The 20,914-nt window shown below is 43.2% G+C and overlaps 2 protein-coding genes across 2 annotated transcripts in view; both read left to right on the top strand.

The window, feature by feature from the left end:
* Window positions 1-20,914, top strand: part of NEK11 (NIMA related kinase 11) — a 230,692-nt gene that overhangs the window by 179,173 nt on the left and 30,605 nt on the right. The gene's annotated exons all lie outside the window — the stretch shown is intronic.
* Window positions 7,267-9,863, top strand: LOC110570654 (NADH dehydrogenase [ubiquinone] 1 alpha subcomplex subunit 3-like). The gene is given in 2 exon segments (XM_044918854.1): window positions 7,267-7,315; window positions 9,556-9,863. Coding segments are annotated over 2 exon segments (357 nt in total).

Genomic DNA, 20,914 nt, shown 5'->3' with positions numbered 1-20,914 from the left:
ACTGAACCTTGGTAATAACTATTTAATCTCTACTAAACAATGTGACTGATCTAGACCAGAGAAGGCATCAGGGCTTCTGATTCCTTTAGAATCTTCCTTTGCTTAAGCTCTTCAAACTCTAAGCTGTTAACTGTAAGGTTGACTGACAGCCATTTAACCTTGCATTATTATGCTTTTCACCTTGAAAGAAATGAATTTCTCATACTAATTAGAATGATGTCATCATAGTGTTTTATCTTTCCTTCCTGACATACTGAAACCACTACATTTGAGAAGAGGGACATTCTGGACCATAAACCACTTGGATAATTTTGATGCGGATGCACAATGCACAATACCTGTTTGCCATTATACTTTCTGTTTCTGTATTAGGGAAATTTAATAGTTTCTGTAAGTTCTTTAAAACTTGAAAGGATGCAACAGATTCAGAATTAGTGGCAATTTATAGAGAACCTACTATGTGTCTGCTACCATGCCAGACATCGTCATTTAGCAGATGTGTGGTGATGCGACAGGGGTAGGGAAAGGGCTTTGTAATATAAATAAATCCCTAAAACTGTAGTATTACTCATTCTTAGTAGCATACTCTTAGCAAAGAACATTCTGTATATTACTACTATCTAGAAAAAAAGTGCCAGTGATTGAGTTTGCCTAACTAAGAGAGAAACTCAGCAATCATGAATTCTTTTATCACTCATACATTAGGATATCACCAAGTTAATATATGTTGGTTTGTAAGTTCCTTGGGAGCTTCCTCGATACAATCTGAAACCAGTCCCTATGCCTAGGCAGTCCAGGAGAGGCCGAAGAAAGAGGCAGGCCGCTCCAAATTGGTAGGTGGCAGGTTTAATAAGCAAGGGAACTTACATATGAGGCTTGTCTTGGGTGGCTGTAAGACGATTAGATCTCTGCAGCCACCTGCCAATGTAGAGGGTTTAACTGGGTTTAGTCACGTATACCAACCATCCAAAAGGTCTCAATACCACATCATTACTTTAAGGCTGTGTCCTTGGAGCAGCCTCTGGCCCAGGAAAGGCAAGTGGAATGTACATTCCAATGACGGGAAGGGAAGGGATGAGGGGCCTCTCATTGCTGGGGTCTGGCTCACTGATCAACCGGCAGTCAGGTCCTCTCAATGGCCTCCACCAACAGAGTACTTTGTAGAGGAATGGTGTTAGGCCATAATGATATCTTAGGCCTGCATCTTGCCATTAAAGACTTACGATTTCAGAGGAGAACTAAGACAAAGGCCTGAATAACTATACAACAAAAGAGTAAGGATCCAGAAAATGGGGAGATCGCTTTTAGTTGAGGGGGATGGAAGTCATCAAGGAAGCTTCAAGGAGAAGATACGAGATCATTCCTGCCATAGGACAGATTTGGCCATGAGGAGCTGAAGGCCCCACAGGTGGAAGGGAGAGAAGGAACCCAGAGGCAGGAACAGGCAGCCACAGACAGGCTTTGCTCAGGAACGGTGAGTGGTTCCATTCGGTGTTATTTGCCTGAGTCATCTCACTTGTTATTGTGACATGAACTATCTATGTAGCTAATTTTTATTATTTTTTCTAAAACAAATAAGGTCTCCTTTTCTTTGTAAAAGGTATTTATCAGGGTCTTTAATATCCAGTACCCTTTTGTGTAGAGGGAAATATTCACTACTACTTGCATTTGATTTAAGTTTCAATGTATTGAGCTATATAATTATAAAGATATTACTGCTCCCTTTTCTATCTTGTTTTTATAGACTTTAGCTTTCCTGTTTATTTCTTTTAAAGAGACTCTTGTATATGGACTCCTGAATTTTCTTCTAGGATTCTTATTGTCTTATTTTCATAGTTTTTATGCCAGGTGAATTATTCTCTTCCATTTCATTTAAATTCTCCTTTTGTCATATCAAAACTCCTGGATATTGTCTGTTTCTGATTCTATTTTGGTCTACTGATCTCGATTCTTTTTTTTTTTAAGATTTTTTAAAAATTTATTTGAGAGAGAGAGCATGAGGAGGGGGAGGGGCAGAGGGAGGAGAGGGAGAAGCAGACTCCCCACTGAGCAAGGAGCCAGACGTGGGGCTTGATCCCAGGACCCCGAGATCATGACCCGAGCCAAAGGCAGACGCTTAACCGACTGAGCCACCCTGATCTCAGTTCTTAATCTTCTGTCAGTACCAGAGTGTTCTAATTATACTGCCTTTATGGGATGTGTTAATATCTAATAGGACAATTATCTTCCAATTTTCTTATTTTTTCAAAAGATTCTTATCCTCTGACATTTATTTTCCCACATGGATTTTAAGATCATTTATCCATTTCCAAAGGACTAAGTTCTAAGAATTTAGTAGCACAGCATTTCTAAAGTAACCATACAGCAACACAGTGATTTCAAAACTGGTTTTAAGGTAAATGCAGAAACAGTCTTCATATATTCGTTTCTTCTCCTGACCCTTCATAAAAGTCGGTGCCTATGTTGCTTATCTATGGCTGCATAAAAAGTACTCAAACACTTATTGGCCGAAAACAACAGTAATCATTTACTGTTTTCCATGGTTTCTGTGTCATGAATTTAAAAATGGCTTGGGTGGGTGGCTGTGGCTCAGGGGTCCATGAGGTTATAGTCAGACGTCAGGACCACAGTCATCTGAAGGCCGGATGACTCACTCATTCAGCAGCAAGTTGGCGGAGGGGCTCAGTTCCCTCCACATGGGCCTCTTTCCAGGGTGGCTTGGAAGTCCTCAAGGCCACTAATGCTGGACATTGGGCATCATTGCTAGACTTTTGTTCATTGCCACCTTGGGAACCTGGCCATGGCTGCCACTCCTGCCCGGGCCCTGGCTGGATGGACTCCATGTGTCCTCTTCTCACTACCAACTTCAAATACACAGTCTGGGGAGGATGTGTCTCATTGGCAGAGGCTGGTCATGTGTCGACACAATGTGCCTACGATAAGGGAGGCTGGGAAAGTGAGTAGCCAGGGTTTTAGCTTCTTTAGTGTGAGCCAGACTCCGTCTCACAAAGTAGAAGATTCTTCCAACAAAGGAAGAAGAATGTGAGGCCAAACATAATAATAAATATCTATTGTAGTAATGAACTTTCTGGTTCTAAGAGATGTGGAGGGAGAGATAGCCATAAAGTGTTTTGTGGCTACATCTCTTTTGGCTTTCACAGAAGGAGTAGATGATTCAAGGTAATCCTTGTTTGACTTATCTTCTGTGTTGCTGACTGTAGAGGGAGCCATTTGCTTCGGACAGGCACTGTCTAATAAAAGGTGTGACCTTGTCCCGAATGGGGGGCCATGGTCATGCCAGCTGGGGGTGAACTCCACGGAGTGCATGCCTGCTTGCCGAACCAAGACGCTTGGTCCTGGATCTGCTTAGCTAAGTACTCAACTGAGACCCCAGTTCCACGCCATTCAGCTGACAAGAGGGGGTCAGGACACAGACCCTCTGTCGTCCATCTCAGCCCCAGAAGCAGCTCAGTGATGCTCTTGGTATGTCTGATTGCATGCAGCACAGATGGCCATCGCTGTGCCTTCCTGGGTGAGGTGGCTGCTCCTGGGCCCCTGTCAATGAACACATTCACTTGGCCATTTGAACTTTAGAGACTACTTGTTCTTTGAAAGGGACGATATTGAGCAGTTCTTTCTGGCAGTAATTATGTCCCAGACCAATTGCTTTGTGAGGCCACTTCTGGCTGGGTCAGTAAAGCCGTATCCCTGGCAGGGAGGGAGCGTGTCCCTCCATTTGCTAGGACAGAGGGTGTCTTTTCTAGTTCATTTAGAATTACCATCAGGTTATCTATGTGAAAAGTTGGAAATGTGAGTAAGACTGCGTTTAACTACAAATCAATTAGTGTGAGCATTTCCTGGCCCAGAACCATGGTAGGGCACAAAAGGAATATGATTCACAGTTCATATTTTTAAGGAATTTCCAGGTAGTTAGGGGTATGAACATCTCTAGACCAAATAACTAGAATTGCAGGCAGGAAGTAATGAACATCAATGAGGATGAGTGGGCAGCATCAGACTCACCAGCTCTCTGGGCCCCACCCCCACCTGCTTCAGTAGGTTTGAGGTTGTTGGTCTTGAGAATCTGCATTTTTAACAAGTTCCGAGGTGATGCTGACGCTGCTGGTCCAGGGACTCTGCTTTGAGATCCACTGGGCTAGGATATCAGGAAAAAGGGTGTTTTTACTTCCACCTATGGCTTTATAAAGAAAATGCTGACTTTTGACAAATTTTGAAAAATTGAATCAAGTTTTTAATAAAGGTGCCTCACATTCAATTTTAATATATATTTATGACCCCACTGAAGAGAATGGTATTTACAACCCAGAAAAAAGATTTTCTTTCAACATTTAGGTTATATTAACCTGAAAGAACAAATTATTTTTGACCCAGTAAGTCTTTGTCTAGAAATTTATCTTGAAGAGATAGAGGTGGGTGTAAAGATAAATATATAAAGGTCTTCATGGCAGTGTTGCTTACCATAGTGAAAAACTGGAATAAAAATAAATGCCTATAATGGAGACTAGTATATTTTCTAGAACAAATAAGTTCTTTACAGTTTATTAAAAATGATGATGCAGTTATGTATTCATTGGCATGAAAGGTGTTATAAAGTAATCAAGTGTACAGAGCTGTAGTTGATACACACACACGTGTGTGTGTGTGTGTGTGCATTTGGAAACACCACAGTGTTAGCAGTGGTGTTTAAGCAGCTCTTCCCTTCTGTGGTTTCTAATTTGTCTGCAATGAACATGGATGACTTATGTGATTATTTTCTCCTAAAAGAACAGGGAAGCACCGATGCGTTTACCTTAAGTATATTAGTCAGTCTTGAACCAGCCCAACCTGCCATCACAAAAAAAGCAAGTTTTGTTTCTCAAGCTAGGATTCTCCACATTGACAGCTTAGACTAATTAAACTCCCCAAATACTGGCTTCTGGCCGCACGGGGTAAGCGCAACTGAAGAAGTCGGAGTCTGGCTTCCACAAATCTCTCCTCAACCTGTATCCACATTTAATTGCTTATTGAAAAAACCCAGACACTCTTTTTTTTTTTTTTCTTTCTTTCTTTTTTTTTTTTTGTACTGATAGGTGCTATTCTTAGAGGCCTCTTCTGGTACATTCAAAAGGAAATGAACATTTGCAAACCCCTGAACTCCTGTTGTTTTTAATCTTCCATACAGTTCAGCTGAGTATTTGTGGTGTGAAATAACCATGTAGTAAAAATAGAAAGTTTATTTCCCATCTTCTGGTATTTATTATCTCCCCTATGAGTAGCAAGTTTTCTTTCCCAAGCTGACCCACTTTTTTCCAACTAATTTAACGTTGGTGGAGACAGTGGGGCGCTCTTGGGGAGTTGCCCTTGTGCAAAGCACTGTGGTGGTTGCCGTGGGGCCGAGGGAGGCGGCGTAAATTCGTCCTGGGCCTCTGCGAACAGCAGAGTGCCTTTCTGTGTATCACTGCGTTTGAGCTTTACTGGAGCCTTGTGCACAGGCTTCTTGCCCAGGCAAGGAAGCTGAGTCACAGTTTTGTAACTTAGCAAACATCACAGAGTCGGGACTCTAAGTGCTCACCTGAATGTGCCCTGGCTCTCTTCCCACTGGAAGCTTCTGGAGGCTGTTATCTCCCGGACCTTCTTCTTTCCTCCCGACTCCCTCCTTCACCAGCCTCCTCAGGGGCTTGGGCTTGGGCACAGGAGTGGGAGTGCCCTCAGGAGAGCCCTGCAGACAGGAAAGGTGAGGCAGAGGGGGGGACAGTGCAGTGATGCAGTCCTGACAATCCTGGCCCAAATCCATGGGAGTTCTGGACTTAACAGAATTGTCTGCATGGGCCAAAATGGCCAGGATTTCTACCTCTACCATGGTCAGTCATTAAATGTGGGCCACATGGGAACGGCGTGATCTTGGGCAAGGCAGCTTTCTGTGGCGGAGGCAGATCCTGGAAGGGCCACAGCTGGAGGCTGGCTGGCCATCTGCAGCACTCCAGGCAGCTGGGGAACAGCTCCTTCCTTGAAAGGAAATTGGGGTGGTGCGTCACTATCCGTGGGGTGTTGAGGTAACAGTGAAGACAGAGAGCAGCCTGCTTTGCAGATTCTGAGGCAATTTTATTGACATCCTGAGGTCCACTATCATCACGAGAGAAGCTCAAGGAAACAAAGATGAGGGTCAGATAAGCCTCTCAGCAGAGTGGCACGGCTCTCACACGCCCTACTGGTTCATGGTCCTCCATAATAAGCCCTGAGCCATCGTCTGGAGAGGCACAGAGAGATGAGATGACAGGTGTCATGTTCTCCCCAAATTTCAACCTTTGGAGGAGGGGTTTTGTCTGAAAATTTCCTGATTTTTCAAAATCAGCTCATGAAAATCCTTATCTGGATGTGTCATTTCTGTGAGGGATTAGAAAGATCACACATTTGGCAGTCAGGAAGCCACAGTTCTAGTCCTGATTCTGCCTCTTTCCTTATAGCTCTGTGACCTGGAGCAAGCCACACAGCCTCTCTTGGCCTCAGTTTCCCGATCTATAAGATGAGACAAGTTGGCGTGAAGAGGTCTATAGTCACTTCCAGCTCAGAATCGTGAAGCTTCTCCGTCGTCTAGGCCAGGAGTTGATAAACTACAGTCCACAGGCCAAATCTGGCTCAATACCTGTTTTTGTAAATAAGATTTTACTGGAACACAGCCATACTCATTTATTTACCTCTTGTCTATGGCTGTTTTCATGCTACAACGGCAGAGTTGAGTAGTTGCAACAGAGATTGTTTGCCTGCAAGTCTAATGCTACTTGGCTCTTTACAGAAAAAGTTTGTCAGCCCATAGACAAATCTTCCATCATGTGCCACTCTAAAGAGTAGGGGGAACAATGTGGGCCATGAGGACGTGCCTTTGCAATAATTTGGGCCAAGAGGGGCAACTGTATTTCTGGAGTGTTCCTGAGGCACTTGCAAGAAATGGGAGGGTAAAAGATTAGCAGAGAAACATCCTGCACATACTGTGCACGAAGGGCAGTGTCTGCAAGGATTCCTGAGTAAGCAATGTCCCAGGTGCTTACGTGGGATCTTGTTTGCCAAAATATCCAGCCCTGCAGTCCCTGCATCAGCTCTTTATCACCCACATGGCAGGAGGTTTTGCAGGGAGGGCGAACGCAGGTTTCTGTTTTATCATCAAGGTCATCCATCCAGGCACTGAGCTGGGGGTAGTAAATGAGTAGAGCAAATGTGTAAAGGGAAATTTTGGAGGAAATGAGAGAAGAATCTCTCTCTGTTGGTGAAATGTCAGAATCATCAAGCTGTCACTCCTTCGGGGAAAATAGCTCGGCTGGTAAGAGACCATAGAAGTAGCAGGAAGCCCGACAATATTACTCTGATGAGCTGTGCTCTGCACCCTTATGAAACACAGCTCCTAGTTGCCGACTGTCTCTTCATATCGTCTTGTGTTCATCTCACTGTCAAAACATCCCCAGGGGATAGTGTCAAGTGTTCTCATCCTCCTCGTCCTGTGTTGCGCAGGTGGGGAAAGACTTCAGGATGACTTTTTCTGATGTTTCAGAGTGCCTGCGCCATTGATTGTTGGTGCCAGCCATTTGCCTCTTAATATTTGGTCCTTCTGGTTGCTTATCATTGTTGTTGTTATTAGTATTAGTGTTGCCTTCCCAAGGAAATTCCACCCCCCTGGAGGTCCAGGGAGATGTCTTATACCAGGTCATAGAAGGTTCCAATTGAGAGAAGGCCGATGAAACTGCTTAAATATAATATGAGCAAACTGAGGCTCTGGGAGGTGACCTGAGGGCTATGTAGCCAGTGAGAGTAGAACTAGAACAATAACTCTGGTCCTCTAACTTGAAGGCTAGTGCTTTTCCCAAAGACCCTCAGTACCCCTCTTTGCAGCATGGTGTCTTATGTCAACATACAAAGTAGCACTCCTGGTGATCATCTAGACGGATACCCTGTCTTCCCTAGTAGACTGCAAGTTCTTTCTGGGTTAAGGACCATGGCTACTATTTAAATTACCATTGACTTTAATTCCTACCTTCAAGCATCTAAAATATAATACCTCCCTTAAGAAACTAGAAGAAGATGAGCAAATTAAACCCAAAGCAAGCAGAAGAGAGGAAATAATAAAGACTAGAGTGGAAATAAATGAAATAAAGAATCAATAGAGGACACCAACAAGACCAAAAATCCTTAAAAAGATCAACAGAATTAATAAATCTTTAGCCATAATGTCCAAGAAAATAAGAAAAAAGACTCAAATTCATGAATCAGGAATGAAAGGGGAGACATTACTACTACCCTTAAGGAAATGAAACAGATTATAAGGGCATACTGTGAACAATAGTATGCCAGCAAATTAGATAACTTAGAGGAAATGGACAAATTTCTAGAAAGACACAAATTACCAAAACTGAGTCAAGAACGAAAAATCTGAATGCACCTATAACATGTAGATTAAATTAGTAAACTAAAAACTTCCAGTAGAGAAAAGCCCAGGCCTAGAAGGCTTCACTGGTAAATTCTGCCAAATATTCAAAGAAGAATTAATACCAGTTCTTCACAAGCTCTTCCAAAAAATGGAATATGAGACAACACTTCCCAACTTATTCTATGAGGCCATTCTTTTATATCAAAACCAGACTAAGACATCACAAGAACAAACAAATAAAACTATGAGCCAATATCCATCGTGAATATATTGCAAAAATCATCAACAAAATACTACTAAAATAATTCCAGCAACATTAAAAAAAAAGGATTATACTTGATGACCAAGTGGGATTTATCCAAAGAATGCAAGGGTCATCTAACATCAGAAAATCAATTAATGAAATAAAACATATGAATAAAGGGCAAAAACAATGTGATCATCTCAATAGATGCAGAAAAAGCATTTGACAAAATCCAACAACCTTTCTTGATAGAGAACACTCAACAAACTAAGAATGGGAAGGAACTTCCTACACCTGATAAAGGGCTTCTATGAACACACCTATAGCTAATTCATACTTAATGGTGTAAGAAAGAATGTTTTCCTCCTAAGAACAGGAACATGACAAAGACTTCATTCACCACTTCCATTTAGCACTGTGCTAGAGGTTCTAGCTGGGGAAATTAGGCAAGGGCAAGAAATGAAAGGCATCCAGATTGGAAAAGAAGAAGTAAAACTATCTCTATTTGCAGATAACATGCTCTTGTACGTAGAAAACCCTAAGAAATTCACTAAAAACTATTAGCACTAATAAGTTAAGCAAGATTGCAGGATACAAGATCAATACACTAAAACCAGTTGTATTTTTTTTTAAAGATTTTATTTATTTATTTGAGACAGAGAGAATGAGAGAGAGAGCGCACATGAGAGGGGGGAGGGTCAGAGGCAGAAGCAGGCTCCCTGCCGAGCAGGGAGCCCGATGCGGGACTCGATCCAGGGACTCCAGGATCATGACCTGAGCCGAAGGCAGTCGCTTAACCAACTGAGCCACCCAGGTGCCCAAACCAGTTGTATTTTTATACATAGCAGTGAACATTTCAAAAACGAAATTAAGAAAACAATTCCATCTACAATAGCATCAAGAATAAAATACTTAGGTATAGGCCACTGCTGTGACCAAGATGGCCAGGAGACTCGTTCCTTCCTCAAGGATGCCTGGGCCAAGGAGCTGGTGCTGGTCGCATCCTTCACCATTGGGGGCCTCACTATAATTCTGCCAACCCTCAGCCCTTTCACCAAATATGCTACCATGATCAACCAGGCCACACCCTACAACTATCCATTCCTCCCCCCTGCCCCCCCAGATGATGGGAACATGTCCAACACACCCAGCCACCCTCAGGATACCTAGGAACCAAGCTTGGAGTAGCTGAAGAAATTGTGAGCACCTCTGGTGATATGGCCCTCTCACCTGTGGCCCCCTCCCCTGTAGCCAATAAAATGTGAAAAGCGACCCTTCCCCCCCGCAAGAAAGAATAAAAATACTTAGGTATAAATTTAATATGATACATGCCTTATGCTGAGATGAACTTTGGAGGTACAAAGATGAACAAGGTAAAAAATATTTACAGATTATATATTAAATAAAAGTTTAATATCTGTAATATATAAAGAACTACAGCTCAACAACAAAAATACAATTTAAAAATAGACAAAGGACTTGAATAGACATTTTTTCAAAGAAGATAGGTAAATGGCCAATAACCACATGAAAAGTCATTAGGGAAATGCAAATCAAAACCACAATGAGATGCCACCTCACATCCACTAGGATGGCTATAATTTAAAAACCAGAAAATAACAGTGTTGGCGAAGATGTGGAGAACTCTCACACGCTAATAATGGGAAGGTAAAACAGTGTAGCTGCTATGGAAAACAGTTTGGTGGCTCCTCAATCAGCTAAATATAGAATTACCATATGACCCAGCAATTCTACTCCTAGATATGTACTCAAAAGCATAGAAAGTGGGTACTCAGATACTTGTATGCCAATGTTTACTGTAGCATTACTCATAATACTCAAAAGGTGGAAACCACTGAAGTGTCCATCAACAGATGAATGGATAAACAAAACGTGATGTATACATACAAAGAATATTATTCATCCGTAGAAAGGAAGTCCTGCTGATGCCATACATTGATGAACCTTGAAAATAGTATGCTGAGTGAAATAAGCCAGATCCAGAAGGACACATATTGTATGAGTTCATTTACATAAGGTACCTAGAACAGTAAAATTCACAGACGCAGGAAGTGATTAGAGGTTAGTAGGGATTTGGGGAGAGGTGCATGGGGAATTATTTCCTGACTGTAGAGTTTCTGTTTGGGGTGATGCAAAAGTTTTGGAAATAAGTAGTGGTGATAGTTGCATATGGCGAATGTACTTATTGCCATTGAATTGTACACTTGAAAATGGATTAAGAAGTTAAAAAAAAAAAGATGAACAGGACATAATCTCTGTAGTCAGGGAGCTTACTAACTGGTTAGAAAAGTACAGGGGAGGGGCGCCCGGGTGGCTCAGTTGGTTAAGCATCTGCCTTCGGCTCAGGTCATGATCCCGGGGTCCTGGGATCGAGCCCCGCATCGGGCTCCCTGCTCCGCGGGAAGCCTGCTTCTCCCTCTGCCTCTGCCTGCTACTCTGCCTGTTTGTGTGCTCTCCTTCCCTCTCTTTCTCTCTCTGTCAAATAAATAATCAAAAAAAAAAAAAAAGAAAGAAAAGAAAAGTATAGGGGAGTGGAGTAACAGATTCATCTCTGGGACTATGAGTATTAGAAAGCAAACCATGGCGGGCAGTGCCTCAGCTGACATCTGGCCCAGTGGCTGCCATAGAGTGGATATGCACTCTGGGAAGGTTCCAGTAGGGTTGCCAACATCTAGGACTGTGGAATAAAACAAGGCCTGGTTTCGAGTTCCGGCTATGTCATGTGTCAGTTGTAATGAACTTGGGTAAGTTACTTACTGTCTCAAAGCTCATTCATTGAAAAATGTACCTACTTCCAAGAACCCTCACATGACATGATTTACAGGTCAGCTGCTCAGCACAGGGCCTGGCACTTGTCTACTAAAAAAGGGTTAGCCATTATTATCGTTGTTGTTGTTGTTAATGCTGATTTGGGATGAATTTGGATAGAAGTAAAGTTTTTAAAAGACCCTAAATCTAAGTACCAAAATACAAGTCCTGTACCTGGTACAGGAACCAAGGATGGAAAGTGGGGGTGAGCCGTGGAAAGATGGGACCCAGGAAAGGAGGATGGCAGAGAGCCGACCGTGACAGGGCCTAGAGGAGAGAGAGGAGAATTTGAGGGAGACAGACCCCAGGCTCAATGACACAAGGGAAGAGTGTGGTTGGTTTAAAAGGAAACTCACCAGAACCGCTAAGTGGCATTGGTTTGCTGTTGTGTTTCCCTAGGAATCACAGGTCCTACCTGTTCCAGGGAAGGGCATGATGGGGATGGAAGAAGGAAGCGAGAGCTGAAATTGTTCCAGGTTACATTTCCTGTCACCACCTTCTTTTCAAAATGTCTGGACCTTCCATTTTGAGGCTGACCCGTGGTTTGAGCCATGAGCACAGTGGAATTCTCCACGGTGTGACCATAGTCACTCTCCCTTTATTCTAATGCGGTCACAGTCTCCTTCTAAGGAACACACAACCCACACAGTGAGTGGGTAGAAGGAAGCAGGACATGGCTGCCATTTGATCCCCTGCTCTTCTCTGGCTTGAGGCTGAAGTCAGAGCCACTTAACACCTAGGACAGGGCTTTTCCCAGAGGCACACCCGAGTCAAGTATCTTCAGAACTCACCACGGGCGGAATAGACTGGTCAGAGTTGTTTTGTTTTGTTTTTTTGTTTTTGTTTTTGTTTTTTTATGATGTTTTTGTTTTTTTAAACATCTTCCTTGGCCACTCCTTACGTGTGCCCATATCCACTTTTTAAAAATTATCCTAGGTAGAAGCTTCATTTGATGACTGGTTGCTGGACGTTCTTCTTAGAAACCGATGCTTCCTGTCAGATCCACGATTCTTTAGAAAAAAGATGGAGGTGAAGCAAAAGTGAGGGATAGCCAAAGGTAGACAGTGAGGGGCAGACTTACTCATGGGAGGGTGCACTTCCAACCTGTGGCGGGAAGCTCCTTGGGAAGAGGGTATGCAGTTCTCGCAGGAAATTTGTGAATTCATACATGCACCTAACATTATGTGTCTTACACATACGTACTACTTCCAAGGCCATGAACCTTCTGTTGAAATTAATAAAGAGAAGATTAACTTTAGAAAGTCAACACAAGGGGGGCGCCTGGGTGGCTCAGATGGTTAAGCGTCTGCCTTCGGCTCAGGTCATGATCCCAGGGTCCTGGGATCGAGCCCCGCATCGGGCTCCCCGCTCGGCGGGAGGCCTGCCTCTCCCCCCTCACTCCCCCTGCCTGTGCTCCTCTCTCACTGTGTCTCTCTCTGTCAAATAAATAAATAAAATCATTAAAAAAAAAAGAAAAAGAAAATCAACACAAGGATTAAGGATCCATCTATTTTTTAAGTCTGAGAAAGCAGAGCTCTAGAACCAGAGCCTCATGGGCCTGCAACCAGTGCAGCTGCATGGTGTCCCAGGCTCAGGAGGGGGCCTTGCACTTGGGGTTTAGTAAGATCCCTAATAATTTTATCTTTGAATTTATGTTTATGAGTGAAGTCTGATGGGACAATGGAACCTATGCTGGGGGCTTGAAGCCTCACTTGCATGCTGCCTCCAGCCACCCCCCGGGAAGATTTCTCCACCACCCACTCCCTAACTACCCGGCCCCCACCACCCTCCATTCCCTATGGGGGCCTGTGCACAGATAGGGGAGGATCAGGGGCAGGCGGGGTCCTTGAGCCCCTGCAAGGGTCTTCACCCTCCTTGAGAGTATCTATTCCAGTTCCTGAGGGAGAGCATTAAATGCCCCATAAAAAAACACCGTGACAGTCCACAAGTAATCAGAAGCAGAAGAAAGTAATCAGCTTTTCTCTTGCTTTTTGAACAGGGGGCCTTGCACTGTCATTCAGCTGTGGGACCCACAAATTATGTAGCTGGCCTGTCTAAGCTTGTTGGAAATGCAGAATTCCAGACCCTACCCACGCCTACTAAGACAGAATCTACATTTTTAATAAGATCTCTAGGTGATTCATATCACATTGAAGTTTGAGAAGCAGAGTTCTAAAACACACTCGGATTCAGTGACTCTGGGATTCATCTAAGAAGCTGAAGTCTATGCTTCTAGCCCAGTCGTTTTTATTATGATTGCTAAATGTGTTGTCCTTCTCTTTGACATAAAGCAACTGCTATTCCTGGTGAAAGGTGGGATGGAGAGGAAAAAGCCTGGCCAATAAGAAAAATGAAAAAAGGAATTGCTCTTGAGCATCGAGCTTTGCCAACGCTGGTACTTGAAATGGTATTTGGCCTGTTCTCTGCTCTGGCTCAAGGCTTAGCATCTTTCCCAGCAATACTGAGAGCCCTACTGAGGGGAATCGTGGCCACAATAAAATAAACTGCAGCTCTTCTGGAAATTTCTTTGACCTTTATTTGCACAAGTCTTCAGGATTTGCCAGCTCTCTGGAAGAGAAGGGAAAGCAGCACCTTCTTTTCTGTCTTGGCAGGACTGGTTTTTGAGCTTGCGTTTTACTTGGTGTGGTGTGGTGATTGTTTTAGTAACTTTTCAGGATCTAGGAAAGATGATTATAAAAAGCAACCAATGAGCACATGAAACGAACCCCCTATGCCATCTCTCCTCCTCACAAAAGCCTTCCTTGGGGAGAAGCAGCTGTCCTGGCCAGAGCTGGTGGGAGGGGAAAGCTGAAATAAAGCTTCTGTCTGACGCCAGGGGAGGCTGAGGCGGGTCTTCCCTCGGGGTGTGGAAGGGGTGATCGCCAGGAGGGAGCCAAAGGGGAGCAATCAGTCACTGGCCGTAACTGGTGAAGTACCAGAAAGAGCAGGAGCTTTATAGAGTTCATACCTGTCGAGCCAGTAATTCTGCATCTAGGGATGGAGGCTGAGAAAAGATCGGAGATTCTGACCAAGAGTTAAGCAGAATATTCATCTCAACGATAGCCATGAGAGCAAGCAGTTCAAAGTGAGATGCATGCCCTCCCAGGGGGTGTACAAAAGAAGGGTGTAGTTGAGGAATACTAGAATTTGCATTTAATTTTTTAAACTTAAAAATATAAGAAGAAAGCTTTGCTAATACGTAATATGAGAACTGGCTCTCACTCCCTCATTTGGTCCCTAAATCAGACAGTCACGTGTTACAAGAGATGGGGTGGGAAGCGTGGGAATGTCCCAACATGGGGCCCTTCTGGGACATAGCAACTACTACGTGGATATAATTTATAAATGAATATTAGGGCGTTCAATGTTTTTTTCCTGATGGAGTGTGAGGCACCTTGTGGGGGATGTAAGGAATGCACAAGGAAGATTCTGCCCCAGCTCCGGGAAGGACGGTATGCAAATCCAACTCTGCACGACCCCAGCCCTCGCTCAGGGGCCCTCGTTAGCTTCCTAATGGGAAGTAGTGTGGTTTCAGTTGGTGGACTATTTCCTTCCCTTCAATTCCAACATGCCTTGTAGGAGCCTCCAGGGTTTATCAGTAGAAACTGTAGCTTTCTCAGCAGATTTCATAACACTGCAGCTCTCATTAACAACGCTTTACCTCCTGAACCCAATTTTGGCCTTCTGCTCTGTTCTGCTGAAGTTCACGGCTGCAGGTGACACCCCCCCCACCCCCCACCAACCGTCAGGATCTTGCTTTCCATTGCAAAAACGCAATGCTCAGGTGCGGGATTAAGATAAAGGGGAAACTAATCTTATTAGAAAAACTGTCTCAGTCATCGGAGCAAATACCACACCTGCTGAAAGCAACTGCTAAGGGCTCCTCGGGAGTGTTGGCTTTGTCATTGATGCATTTCCTGGAGAGTTTGCTAGTCTAAAGCCCATCTTTTAAATAATGGTGTTCTGTTTAAGTAATCCTTTTGGTGAGAGGCTTGGTCCTGGAATTCCTTGTGCGTATTAAAACTATAAATAATCTTGTCATTAGGAATCAATCTCCTTAATGTGCATGTCATAATTGAATTCATCTCTAATTAATGTAGCATTACGTAGTGGCGAAGGTGGATTAACTTCTGTTTTCTGATTGCCCTTGAATGTTGCCTCCAAGTTGCTGGAGTGCTGATGAAGTCCGTAAGTGCTGTGCATTGATGTTTCAGACACAAGGACCGTCACCAGCACAACTCCAGACATGTCCCCGGGACCAACAGTGTTCACCAGCACAGTGGCCAGGAGCAAGATGAAACACATGAGGGAGTAAGTAGCATGTTGCCTGAGCCCTAGGAGAGTGGAGTGTGAGCCTTATTGACAAAGAATGTGATCGTATCATGTAACGCTATTCCTCTTGGTCTTCACAAAAATAACAGCTGTGCTTTTCTAGAAGCAAAGGTGAGTGGAATGTGTAAAAACTCAGTGGGAAAGGCCTGCATCTGCATCGAAAACTCCTGCTGTGGTCTGAATGTGTACCCACCCATCCCCCAAATTCATATGTTGAGATTCTAACCTCCAGAGGAGATGGTATTAGTAGGTGGGGTCTTTGGGAAGTGCTTAAATCATTAGGCCTCATGAATGGGGTTAGTGCCTTATAGCAGAGGTTCCAGAGAGCTCCTTAGCCCTTTCTGCCATGTGGAGACACAGGGAGAAGGTGCTGGCTTTGAACAGGCAGAGGGGGCCCTCACCAGAAGGCGAGCATGCAGGTGCTTTGATCTTGGACTTCCCAGCCTGCAGAACTTCGAGCAACACACTTCTGTTGTTGATAAGCTACCCAGTCTATGGTATTTTATAGCAGCCTGAAAGAATAAAGACAGCCCCTGATATAGACTTCTTGGCAAAGAAGAAGTACCCAGCCTCCTAGTCTAAATTTTCCTGTACAATTCATGTCTCTAGATCAGCGGTTGGCAAATTCTCTCTGTGGGGAGCTAGATAGTAGATAGGCTCTGTGGGCCATACAGTTTTGGTCACAATTACTCAACTCTGCTGTTGTAACACAAAAGCAGCCTTCGGGGCGCCTGGGTGGCTCAGTTGTTAAGCGTCTGCCTTCGGCTTAGGTCATGATCTCAGGGTCCTGGGATGGAGCCCCAGTCTGGCTCCCTCCTCAGTGAAGAGTCTGCTTCTCCCTCTCCTCTACCTCTCCCCCGGCTTGTACGTGCACACTCTGTCTCTCTCTCTCTCAAATAAATAAATAAATAAATAAATATCTTTAAATCTTTAAAATCTTTAAAAAAGCAGCCTTAGACAATATATAAATGAGTAAGCATGGCTGTGCTTCAATAAAACATTATTTCAAACTGAAATTTGAATTTTGTATAATTTTCGGGTATCACAAAATATTATTTTGATTTTTTTCAACCACTTAAAAATGTAAAAACAATTCTTAGCTCACAAGATGTACAAAACAAGTGGCAGGCCACAGATTTGGCCTGTGGGCTCTATAGTTTGGAGACCCCTCCTACAGATGTTCCAACTCAGAAACTTTTTTCTAAAATCGACTTCCTGTATTGGTGGTGTTCATGCACAGTTAGGGAAGTTTGGCAAACATTATTTTTCAGTCAATATGCATTTATATTGTTCTTGCAACACCACACATCATCATACAGGTTAATGTTTGACAGCAAAGGAGAAAAAAATGCTGAAAATTATTTCCAAGCGTAAAGCTGGTAATGTGTTTAGATGCCTATTGTTTCAAGTCCTGCTTCTGTCTGAGTGGCCACCTAGTAACAGAGTTACCATGGAAACAAGTGAAGCCCAGGACCTAGAAGTGAGAGGGAGTTTGGACTAAACTTTCTTGCCTCTGCTTCCTTCCCCTTCTCCTTCCTAGGAGGAGATTATGGAAAAGCCTTTGTTAATCTCCCAGTTGATAATCTTCAAAGAAAAGCTACTCAACTATTTCTCCCTTAAAATTTAATAACGTGGAATTGTCAGATTTTTGATCTAAGACTTCATCACTTTTGCAGAGTACACAACATTCCATTTGCTAGCATATTATGAAATGCTTTAACTAATTAAAATGAAAGTCATTTTGGCAAAATAAATGACAAAGATATGTTCTAGTGATTTCAGTCCTAGTATTTTTTTTTTCCTTCCTTGTTGCTTGACTGAATTTGAATTTGACCAGGTGTTTTCTGGTTCACGTTCTAATGTGGATCAGTGCAGCTTGGGTTCTCTCCCCATGGTTGGTATTGTTTCTTTGGCAGAATAACCTGCCATCCCCTCATATCCCACGTCGCAAAGCCTGTACCATTCCAGAAAAGGCAAAAAGGAAATTGCAGCCACAGGGCTAAGTATCTTTTGAGGATGCTGTGCTTCCTGTTCTAAGACTTAGAACACAGCCAGAAGAGGGGATCTTGCCATTCTTGCACAGTAATGTGCTGTGTGCTCTACGTGTGCACAGCAACTGTTGGGACATGAAGAGCAATGAATGACCTTTATCCCCAGGAACTTACAATGCAGAGAAAGCACCAAACTTCAAAGTGGAAAGCTAAATGGACAACACAATGATTTTGTAATATGAGGTAAGGATTCAGAAAAGCCTCCAAGTGGGACCATGCCCATGCGCCAAATGGAGCAGATGGTGAGAGCTTCGAGGTCAGAAAGGGGAAGTCAGGGAGGTCTCTGAGAGAAGTGGGATCTTGGCCCTGTCCTTAATTGAGAAGTAGGATTTGGAAAGGTAAATCGAAGGGAGGGGAAGCTGGAGGCCAACAGATTTGGAGTCCGAGTCATGGCTTTACCAATAAATGATTTTCTGACCTTAGGCAAGTGATCTTCAAAGGTTCTGTTTCCTCATCTGCAAAATGGTCATATTATTGCCACAGTTGGGTCCCTGGGAAGGTAGACTGAGAGGTGGGGGTTACTGTGCAGGAGGTTTGTGAGGGAGTGTTCATGAGGCCACCACATGTAGCAAGGAGGGGAAGGAAGTGGACTGGGCACAGGGCCACAATAGGCTGTGACATGGTCTCATTTGAGGCCTCAGTGGACCCTACACAGAGCTCTGAAGCGGGGATGGCCCTGTAGAACCATCCTGAGTTGGGTCAAGAGGGCCAGGACTTTACAGCCCCCAGTCAACAAGCATTGGATATGGGCTATCCTGGGAAGGAACTGTGACTGAGCAAGACATTCTTCAGCCAAGGTTCTCCACCAGTGGAGAGTACCTGTAGGGCCTGCTGTAATGAGTGACTGACGTAATGCAGAGAAAACTGATACATACAAGAGGCCTTCTTAAGGAAAAGTCAAGTGTTTTGTACCTATCATTAAGGAATAAAGAAGATAGCTTTTTATTCAAAAGAATATAATGAAGGGAATGCAAGGGATGTATTTTAGGGATACTAACTGCATCAGGTTAATCATGTTAATTTTTTAAAAATTGATTTTGAAAAAGATTAAGCCTATAGAAAAGTTGAAAGAACAGCACAAGAAATATGACATATGCTTCACCTAGATTCACTGGTTGTTAACATTCTGCCATATTTGCATAATCTCTTCCTATCTATCTATATAATGTAGACATATATTTATATATTATTATAATTATTATTACTGTATCATTTGAGAATAAGTTTTATTCATCATGACTTTTCACACCTAAATATTTAAGTGTGAAACTCCAAAGAATATTGACATTCTCATATATAAGCTCAGTAAATGATTAAATTTAAGATATTTCACACCGATATATATTACATAATATACTAATCAACATTCAAATTTCACTGATTGACCAAATAATGTCCTTTATAGCAATTTTTTTTCCTGATCCAGGATACAAACCATTTTCACACATTTCATATAGTTGTTATGTGTCTTTGGTGCCAGTTCCTTAGTGTTTTGTTATCTTTCATAACATTGACATTTTTGAAGAGTACGGATGGGTTATTTTGTAGGCTGTCCCTCAGTTTGGGTTTGTCTCGTATTCCTTTATGATTAGACCTAGGTTTTATATTTTGTATGATATTCTATGTAAGTGATGCTGTGTCCTTCTGAGTTTTTTTTTTAAGATTTATTTATTTATTTGAGAGGGAATGAGAGCGGGGTGGGGAGAGAAGGGCAGAGGGAGAGGGAGAGAGAATCCCAAATGGACTCCATGCTGAGAGCCCAATGTGGGGCTCAATCTCACCACCCGAGGTTACGACCTGAGCCAAAACCAAGAGTCAAATGCTCAACCGACTGCCACCCAGGCGCCCCTCCTTCTGAATTTTTAAAAATTTACTTTGGGAAGTTGCAGACATACAAAAGTAGTCAGAAGAGTATAATTAATCCCAATGGATTCATCAGTCAGCTCAACAATTATCAGTTCATGGTAAACCTTGTTCTATCTCTACTCCCAACTATTCTTCCATGTTACTCTTAAGAGAGTCCCATTCACTGTATCTTGTCATCCATTAATTTTTCAGTAGTATGTGAATTTGAACCTGCTCTTTGATATCTCCCTTTTGGATATACATGAGGCATTTCAGACTCAGGATGTCCAAAACTGAACTCCTGATTTCCCTCCCAGATCTGCTCCCTCCACAGCCTTCCCCAGTTTTACATAAGAAAGGTAAGATCTAGGGAAGAACAAACCTTCCAGCTCAGTTATCAGTACCTCTCCAGGCTTACTATGTGATGTTTTAAGGGTATCATGCAATCATCTCCTACTGTGAGAAAGCGAAGCTAAGGAAATTGGGGAGTAACACACGTGGTGATCCTAATGCCATGTTTCTTCAAGTTCTCCCAGCTGGGAGACCCCAAGGCTTAGTGAGCATTCATACATGCAGCGCCAGGCATAGAGCAGACCCTAGGATAGTGGTCGGGAGGGGAAAGGTATGGGGCAGGGAGACAGCAACTGCTGGAGTTTATATCCCTGCTTATTATTACTAGTGTGCATCCTTGGACGAATTACCCAGCCTCCTTGTGCCTGAGAGTTCTCATCTGTAAAGAAGAGCCAATAGTGGTTCCTACTTCGTGGGGTTGTTGTGAGGTGATGTCATGTTGAGATCATGAAGGTATGAATTGCACTTAGGATGGTTTGTGGCACATAGTAAGTGCTCAATAAATGTTAACAACTTATAATAAGACTCTCAATATACATGTGGTTAGTTCCTCTTGAAAAGCCCCAAGTGAAGTATCTGAAGGTATTGGCATGTGTTAGTCTGCTACGTGATGTTTTATACCTAAGGGCATCTGTGGGCGAAGAAGCTGTGAAGATATTTATATAGTGGTTTTTTTTTTTAAGCATGCAAAAAGAAGTGCCAGTTCCCTGGGAAAGTGTCATGAAGTTGTTGAATATAAAAACCAGCCATTTACCATCATCCTCCAACTCTCAGTTTCCTGTCACAGCTACTTCTTACTCCTGCTGGGAGACCACTCCACAGATGAAACTCCCTGCCGGGGGCACA

This window comes from Neomonachus schauinslandi, chromosome 1 (assembly GCF_002201575.2).
Source record: "Neomonachus schauinslandi chromosome 1, ASM220157v2, whole genome shotgun sequence".
NCBI lineage: Eukaryota > Metazoa > Chordata > Mammalia > Carnivora > Phocidae > Neomonachus > Neomonachus schauinslandi.
Note: the sequence above shows the minus strand (reverse complement) of the source record. Positions and strands in the feature narration are given on the sequence as shown.